We start from the raw sequence: 8,526 nt of genomic DNA, 5'->3' as shown, positions 1-8,526 counted from the left end.
GTCTCCGGAGTTTTTCCAAAGGATTTTATCGGGCAATATCCCTGCCGCTTTGGGAAATCTCCGCGAGATTTGATAAGGCGATACATGGCGACACCTGCATAGGTGATTGCGTTCGTGGAAATGAGCTGACCCCCGCGGCCGCCGCTGCCACAGCCTTCTCGGAGATTGCATATACTTTGTTGTGCGGGGGCGCACGTAGGAAAACTTATTTCCATTGGTAGGAAGTTCGCCTGATGAGGTCAACATTGTCTTTTCGCTATGGGCGTTACGCCAGCCAATATAGCATGAATTATGGATGTCTATCATGCTGATAATTGGCGCAATAACAATTCAACAAACAAACAAACTGTTAATGTTTAACCAATGACATATAGCCAAAACTTTCACTAGCACTCTGAATCACACTTGGAAGGAGATGACTCTAACATATATCATGTATAGCATCTAACAAGTCCTAAAAGAATCTTCCTTCTGTCTTGATTCTTTACAAGAAGCGCTTGGAAACATTGCCATCCAGGAGCGTTTTCACCCTGCTCTTGTAATCATCTCGATTCAGGTAACTGGCGGCAATGACTCTAGATCCAGTGAAAGCCGTACGTCCATGCAGAACACGCCAATTATCCACCATGGCCGCGCACCCGCGGGGCATCTTGATGCGGTACTCAAACACGGGATCTTTGAGTAGGCCGGTCCATAGCTTTAAAGCTGCATAGAAAGCCGACACATCGTGCGGGTCCACTTCCCGCAGCACGGAGCGATCCTCGTTGTTGTGTCGGATTTGGAGAAGCTTTCCTGTCAACGGGTGCTCGCGCAGGATTGAAGAGGCGTGGATTGGCTCCACCAACGTTTCCTCGTCACCTGCCGAATGGAAACTCACGGGGACCTTGGTTAACACTTTGTATGCCCACTGGTGCTCCCTCTTGAGGTGTTCAGCCACGGCAAAGCCGTCAACAAAAGTGGATTCGCCGCCCGTACCGCCTGTATGGTGCAGCACATGCATCATCAGGAGCCTGTGAAAAAAACGGACTTGAGGTCATTGTTTTGCGTAATTTAATTTCGTATCTATCCGGGTACTCACCCTACGGAATCCGTAAAGTAACAAGTATCGGCGTGAGCCGGAAGGTGAACAGGCATGAATGCTGCGTCTCCGTGGGCAAGATCCGCAGAAATAAGATGCGTTTGGCCGTAGTGAGTTTCACGAACGAAGGTGATGCGACGAGCTAGAGCGTCGGTCGCTTCTACGGTGGATGGAATGCCGTCAATGAAACTGATTCCAAAAGTTTCCTAGATTTCAGCATCAAGACGGCGAAACACAAAGTGCATTCAGTGGCAGCATATGGCACGGAAACTCTCCCCTAATCAGATTGAGAAGCTAAAGATGCGAGCGACGGCTTACAATTTGCAACAGGCACGTTTTGAGCAGATTGTCGTCTTCCATGACTTCTGCGTATGGAACGACGGGTAAATTCTGTACGAGATCGTCGGCCCGCCACAAGAGTTGAGGTCTTCTTTTGCGAAGACACAAATGTCAGCATTTATTGTGCCATCTATCTCTGAACGGAACACTCACTCCTTAGCCTTGCGCAAAGGAGGGTTGTAGGAATTGTAGCGCAGCCATTCCAGATCGAAGACGCTAACGTGTGGCTCCTGAAGCCCTGTTAACATACATCTCGAGTGGTGAGCATCCCTCGAGACTCAAGACATCTAGTTTGGGCTTATAGGATAGGGATCACATTGTAACTTACATGACACTCGCAGCTGCTTTCCATCAGGCGTCACTTCAAGGCTCATAACTGAGATGTCCAGCGGCAACCGAGTCACATCGGAGAGACGCTGCTTGGTGTGCGGGTGAAAGCATTCAGAGCATTTGCAGTGATCTCGGAGCCACACACAGTGGAAGGTGGATTCCTCCACATCGTCGAACCGGACAAAAATTTTCGATGCCTTGTGCACGTATGCAGATGGAACCTTTTGAAAAGGGGCCTGCAGCGATAGAGGAGGAGGGCCAGAGGAGAAGAGTTAATCGTCGCAACAGTAATGAAATCCTGCTACAATGCTGGGGAAACAATCAGTTAAAACTTGCCTTGTGCCCAGCAGTTGTGAAAGTAGCGCTAGTTAGGGTTTCCGAAGGCATCTTGTTCTCAATATGACGCTTTAAGCTGATTGAATCTCCTTGCAGACTTTCAACTTGGTCATAAACTGGGGGTGCAAGGGTGACAAGAAATCTTCAAAAGCTTTTATCATTTTGGCGGTGGGCAAGAGCCACCACTCCCAGCCGTTTCGCTCCCTTTCAACAGCCATTGCATAGCCTCCATTGATCACGGTTTCACTCGTATCAGAGAGAGGTTGCGTGCAACTAGCCGGGAACGGGAGCGGGAAAGTGGCCGCTATTCACGGTCTTGGTTGATGGTCTCGGCGCGTCCTGTTCTCACCGCGGCGGATCTTTTTTGGCAGTCAAGGCAGGCATTCATTCCCGTCCGCTCCAAGCCGGCTCGGGGTGTAGTATTTGCAAACTAACATCGCCAGTGTTGGCTTTAATGCTCCAGGGAAAACTCTCCGAACGTTGCGGCAGCAAGCCTGTCGGTCCCCAGATATTTTGTCCAGTTGTCATTTCACATGAGTTAGAGAATTCCGCAGGGATTTTTCCAAGTGGAGAAGTTCACAAAGTTGCCAAATGGAGAGCACTACGGACATTGGCGCAGAGAGTGAAAGATTTTGGGTTGGCCTGACCTAGTTAAGGTCAAGATAAAAACTCCCCCGCGGACTGTGTCTCGCATACCACCATCACCCAAGACTCTGTGCGCATCCTTAGTCGTTTTGCAATACTTTCGTTCTCTCCGGGCCTCTTCCTCTCAACTCAATTGCCATTGGCAAAGATATCCTCATCATGATACCGGTAGACACATTGCCTCTCACCCACAAGCAGCTGGAGACATACGCCCACGAAGGGATCCTCTACATTCCCAACTACTTCTCTCCAGAGGAAGTGTCTGTTCTGCGTGCTGCAACTGCCGAGGAGCTCCAACAGACTGGACGCTTCTCATCTAAAGAATCCCACGTTTCAAAAGTTGGCTGCACTTCCCAAATTGGCTTCGGTTGCGGCGAACATCCTCAAAGACGACGTCTATGTTCACCAGGTAATCCCTACTTTGCTATAATTAGCGTAGTAAGTTGTTGTGCAAATCTAACTAATCCTGGTCTAACGATCTTTTGCCAGTTTAAAATCAATGTGAAAGCCGCTTTCGACGGTGGCGTGTGGCCCTGGCACCAAGACGTAGTGTACTGGTGCCCTTTTTCTTTGACCCTATATTGAGCTACATGGTCTCGACAGTCTCCCAGGTCACCAGTTACCTGATCCATTTAAGGTCCCGAAGATGATTTTCTCCCAACGGCGAACGCCATCAACTTTTTTATTTATCTGGACACTGTCGACGAATTCAACGGCGCCCCGATGTTTGTCCCTCTATCTCATAAAATCACCGTCGATTTGCCCGCGAACGTATGGCCCGTTCAGCTAGCGGCCAGGATCCAAGCGACAAGATAACCGCGGCTTACATGAGCTCAATTACCGAAAATCTAAAGTACACGATCTCGAAGGACGTCCTTTCAGCGGCCGTCTCGGAATATGGCTTGGTCTTGGGACGAGGTCAACCTGGAGGTAGGTTAACTATTCAATCCCTCTTGTGCAACTGCAAGACACGATCCCACTGCTCCCGCCACAAGCAAACTGTCCATTTCCACATTAACATCTATCGTACTTTCTCCACGCAAAAACAGACGTTTGGCTGATGCATCCGCTTGTTTACCACGCATCACCTGCCAATCTATCTCCGTTGGATCGCAAAGTAGTCATTGTCAGTTACAATACGGTGCACAACAAGCCCCCAGTCGAAGGGACTCGGCCGTACTTTTTGGCGAGCAGGGAATACACTCCCGTGCGCCCGTCAACAAACTGCCCGAGTTTGGTAGCGCAACGTCGAAGCCCGAAAGAGCCGCAGCCGACGGTGATTGCCAGGGAAGGGCAATTGCGATAAATAGAGATGGTGGAGCTTCGTAGGGACCCCAGACCCAACGACTGTCATTTTTGGTGCGTTATATAGACATTATTGATTATATCTTTCCTGGTGCCTTTGGTAGTGCGCCAATGTGGCCTCTCAAAGGCAGCAGCTATACATGCCCGTAGACATTCCTTAGAGGCGCTTATTCGCCGTCTCTTAATAGCCACTTTGTTGTCAGTCAAATATAAGATCATGGACTAGTCCAAACTCTTGCTACTTTGTTAACCTTCGTTAACCTTAGTTATTAACCTAACCTTAACCTAATCCTGAGTCAGCATGCAAGAAATGCTGTCCCGGCCGTAACCCTGGTACGCGGAACGAGAGCGCGGAGCTTTTTAATTTTTAGATAACATTTGCACCGTTGCGCGGAGCATTTAATGTTCTGGATTGGGAAGTGCCGAAAGGTTGGCGCTCCGCTGACATAAAAGTCTATAAAGCCTGGCGGTGGGGGGAAAGCCCTTTCTGGAAGCAACTGCCCGCCAGAAGAGGCACATCGTCCCCGTTTCCGTTGGCCATCGTAGGACGTCATGAGTAGCGACGGAGGTTTATGTAGGGATTCAGAAGGGCTGGTATGTCTTGTCCATTCTTCACGTTTTCTTCCCATCAAGATGCTCGAGCGTCAAAAATCATCAAATGTGCTTCTTCACATGGGTTTAGCGTCCATTCTCTCTTGTACGACCAAGCGACTTTACGTTTTGCTTCGAAGATGTGTAAGTGTAGCCCGTTTCGACTGTACATTCAATTAGTGCAATGAAGCGGCCACACAGTACATCTAAACTTTTGTCAACTCACAGCGTCGTCACTTTGGTGCCCCTTGCTGCGTTTGCCTTTTGGATGATCTCGAGTCAAGTCCTCCGCTTCGCCCGCCGGCGCCAACCGCACGAATCCGTCGTGAGGCCATCCCGACTCGGAACCGTACTCATGACCGTACGTACACAATGGGGAATGCCTTCGTATTTTTATCGTCGGACGGACTCTGTAAATTTATTGATTTCGTGTAGATATGCGCTCTAGCATCTGTAGTATTCTCAGCTGTTCGTCTTGCTAACTGGAATGTCGACGCTCGCGGCTCAGTCGCGTTCGGCGTGGTAACGTTCGTCGCCCAGATAGTTGCGCTGGTCGCTCAATTGGCCGACCATCGTCTTGGCCAGAAGCCAAGCGTATCCGTAGTGTGCTGTTGGACATGGGTGGCGATCACCTCCATCGTCAAGCTGAGAACTTTATCCTTGTCGAGCGACACCTCTTCTCAGTACTTCAACATGACCCTCGGCACTTTAGTGTCGTCCGTGCTGTGGCTGTTCGCCGAGGAGACTTTATCCGTCAGATCTACTGACGGAGGAGATGCCACTCCGCTGGACAAGGCTGGTTTGCTGAACTATCTGACATTTGGATTCATCTGGTCCAAGTTGCGAGACAGCCACAAGTACAAGCTGACCATTGAAGACGTTTGGTGTGTTTTTCAGTTTTCTCGAATGACTCGATTAGCCGTTAACATTAATTTTATTACCACAGGAGAATACCCTTGGAAGAATCTACTGACCGCAGCTACGAGCGCTTATCGGATGCGTTATCTTCATCTGGCGCTGCGAAGATGAGGTGAGACCCGTCCCTTTTCCAAAGTTCCACGCGGGAGATAGTATCTAAACTATTGTGGCCGCTAGCCATATACGACTCTGCGCTGCTCTCATCAAATCTCAGCTTGCAATGACCATTGGTGCTGTGGTACGTGACACATTTCGGATGTACATTGAAGTTGCTTGTATGCTTAGATGCATTGCCATTTCGATTTTCACATCGTAGGGCCTAAAAGTGCTTGCTTCGATGTTCATGCTTCTGCAACCTCTTCTACTGGACGCGTTGATCAACTACGTTTCCTCATATCGCTTTGACGGATCAGAGGGATCGGTGCGCTCACCACAAGCTCATGCTACCGGCTATCTCATCGCCATTGGAATGCTGCTTGTTGGTTTGGTTGCTGCCATCATGAACGTGTGGGGAAGCCAGTTGGCCTGGCTTCTCTATTATCGCTGGAAAATTGCTACCGCCAGCTTGGTGTTCCGGAAGAGTCTTCGCTTGTCTCCCAGCGCGCGTGTGGAAAACACTACCGGTAACGTCTCCAACCTTCTGTCCAATGACGCTATGGAAGTCGGGTTCATGGGCGCAAACATGCCGGATGTCATTGCCGCCATTGTCCAAGTGGTGTTCGGCGTGGGTTTGATCTGGGCGCAACTGGGAGTGTCAACCGTCTCGGTTGTAGTTTTCATTTTGCTCCTTGGTCCCGCTCAAACGTGGAATGCGAATTTCATTGAAAAATGGAGTGACAAGCAATTTGAGGTTATGGATACAAGGCTGGGACTAACGGTATGAGGCTTTTTCTGGACTTATTGTGATGACAAGGTTATCCTGACCATGTTTATTTCATCCATTTAGACCGAGATTATAAACGGCATGAAAATGATTAAAATGTACGCCTGGGAATCATTCTTTGTTCAAAAGGTACGAAGGGATCTCGCCTTTTTAGGAAACTTCCTCTTGTTTCTCATCCGGTACGGTCAGTTAAAAGACTTGCGCAAAACCGAACTTGGGCATCTTGGCATCCGCCGTGTTGGTGAAATCTTTGGTGTCCTTCTGGGCAACTTGCCTCCGGTCATCATGTTCCTTACCGCCCTTGGAATATCCACGGCTATCGAAAAAAAGCCTCTGGACGTTAACCGCATTTTCGTCACGCTGGCCTTGTTCAATCTGATGAAAGCCCCACTTGTTGAACTGTGTAAGTTACCCGGAAGCCCTATCGCCTTATCCGCAATGAGTTTTGACCTTCCTTCTGTTTCAAATTTTTAGCAATGTCTCTTCCTGGTGTTGCTGTCTCGTGGGCATGCGTGAAGCGGGTCGCTACTTTCATGAACGAGGAAGAGATTGAGAACTACATTGAGCCCAACGAGGAGCATGGAGCCATCAAAATCAAGTCCGGCGAGTTTACATGGGCAAAGAGTGCAACCGATAAGGGCGACACGGGGAAGGCCACGCTCACCGAAATGGAATTGGACATCAAATCGCGCGAGTTTGTCGGGGTGGTCGGCGCAGTAGGATCAGGGAAGTCTTCGCTACTCTCTGCGATACTTGGTCAAATGGAAAAGACCAGCGGGCTTGTTTTCGTGGGAGGATCTGTCCTTTACGTTTCGCAAAAGCCCTGGATCTACCAAGGGACCATCCGCGACAACATCTTGATCGGTCGCCCGTACGATGCCAACCGATACAACCTCGTCATTGAAGCTTGTGCCCTCTCCCGGGACTTAGAGCTCCTGGCTGCACACGATCAAACCGAAATTGGCGAGCGCGGTGTCAACCTCTCTGGTGGCCAGCGTCAGCGAGTCTCCCTGGCTCGTGCGGTCTACGGTGATGCAGACATATATCTTCTCGACGACGTGTTATCTGCTGTTGATCGCCATGTTGGAAAGCACATCTTTGATCGTGTTCTCGGACCTCAAGGCTTGTTGGCCACCAAAACCCGAGTGCTCTCCACCCATGCTGTACATGTCCTGAAGGACGCTGATCGCGTCCTGGTGCTTGGGGAAGGCAAGATCGTAGCCTCTGGGCCCTACGACGTCCTGATTGCGGACAGTAAGATCTCCGAGGCACTTTTCAATAGTCCCACAGCGGTTGTGGCAGCAACAGAGTCGACAGAAGGTGCAGTGGCAGAAGACGAAGCGGCCGATCCTGACAGCACAAGCGGAGGGGAGATTGGTGGGGAAAAGGCTAAGCTGATCGAAGAGGAGGAAACTGAGAATGGCAAAGTCAGCTGGGAAGTTGTGATGATGTACTTCCGCGCTTGCTCCTTCGCGCTGCTGGCGGCATTCTTTCTGGGACTCGTTGTTTCCGAGGGAGTCAATCTCGCCTCAAGATACTGGCTTTTGTACTGGAACGACAACCCCTCGTCCCACAGCCTGGGTTTCTATTTTGGGATTTATCTGGCCTGGGTCATTGGTTATGTCGTCCTTTATCCATGGGCTGGTTCCCTTTTCTTGTGCTTCATGGGTGTCCGTGCTGGTCGCGTGCTACATAACGACCTCCTCTCCCGGATCATGAAGATGCCTTGGTTGTTTTTCTCTGTCACGCCGGTTGGACGAATCATGACCCGTTTCAGTTCTAACCTTGCGTCTGTGGACGTGGGTCTTCCGGATGCCTTTTACGATATGATTTTCGCGCTGGCGAAATGTTATTGTCAACATTCTTCCGACAATTATAAGCCTTCCGTCATTCCTCATCGTTGTTCTGGTCGCCGGTAGGGTTCTCTGTCTGAACTGGGAAAGCTGATGCTTTGACCTGCGCGCGCGCAGAACCTAAATGATCGTGGCTTTCTTTTTGCTCTTCTCCATAGGAATAATTTGCTACATTGTCATGCACCAGTACATTCCCGCGTCTGTCGCGTACCTCCGAATCAAGTCTACGAGCGACTCCTTCATATGTC

General features: G+C 49.9%; 3 protein-coding genes across 3 annotated transcripts; 2 read left to right on the top strand and 1 right to left on the bottom strand.

Moving 5' to 3' along the window:
* Positions 1-484: 484 nt before the first annotated feature.
* Positions 485-1,791, bottom strand: SPPG_03067 (trimethyllysine dioxygenase; the record flags this gene model as incomplete). The annotated part of the gene is made up of 5 exons (XM_016751352.1): positions 485-1,010; positions 1,079-1,284; positions 1,397-1,508; positions 1,571-1,655; positions 1,746-1,791. 5 exons carry the CDS (start codon positions 1,789-1,791, stop codon positions 485-487), a joined length of 975 nt encoding a protein of 324 aa, XP_016609292.1.
* Positions 1,792-2,887: 1,096 nt separating this feature from the next.
* On the top strand, positions 2,888-4,034 carry SPPG_03066 (uncharacterized protein; the record flags this gene model as incomplete). Its single annotated transcript, XM_016751351.1, has 4 exons — positions 2,888-3,137; positions 3,366-3,499; positions 3,526-3,658; positions 3,778-4,034. 4 exons carry the CDS (start codon positions 2,888-2,890, stop codon positions 4,032-4,034), a joined length of 774 nt encoding a protein of 257 aa, XP_016609291.1.
* A 551-nt stretch (positions 4,035-4,585) lies between these two features.
* SPPG_03065 (uncharacterized protein) lies at positions 4,586-8,344 on the top strand (the record flags this gene model as incomplete). The annotated part of the gene is made up of 10 exons (XM_016751350.1): positions 4,586-4,627; positions 4,716-4,768; positions 4,853-4,985; positions 5,060-5,508; positions 5,571-5,654; positions 5,720-5,780; positions 5,859-6,419; positions 6,489-6,554; positions 6,615-6,828; positions 6,900-8,344. The coding sequence occupies 10 exons, from the start codon at positions 4,586-4,588 to the stop codon at positions 8,342-8,344; spliced, it is 3,108 nt and encodes a 1,035-aa protein (XP_016609290.1).
* Positions 8,345-8,526: the final 182 nt, after the last annotated feature.

Source organism: Spizellomyces punctatus (genome assembly GCF_000182565.1).
Source record: "Spizellomyces punctatus DAOM BR117 chromosome Unknown supercont1.5, whole genome shotgun sequence".
Lineage (NCBI taxonomy): Eukaryota > Fungi > Chytridiomycota > Chytridiomycetes > Spizellomycetales > Spizellomycetaceae > Spizellomyces > Spizellomyces punctatus.
The sequence above is the reverse complement of the archived record's forward strand: the minus strand, read 5'-3'. Positions and strand labels throughout refer to the sequence as shown.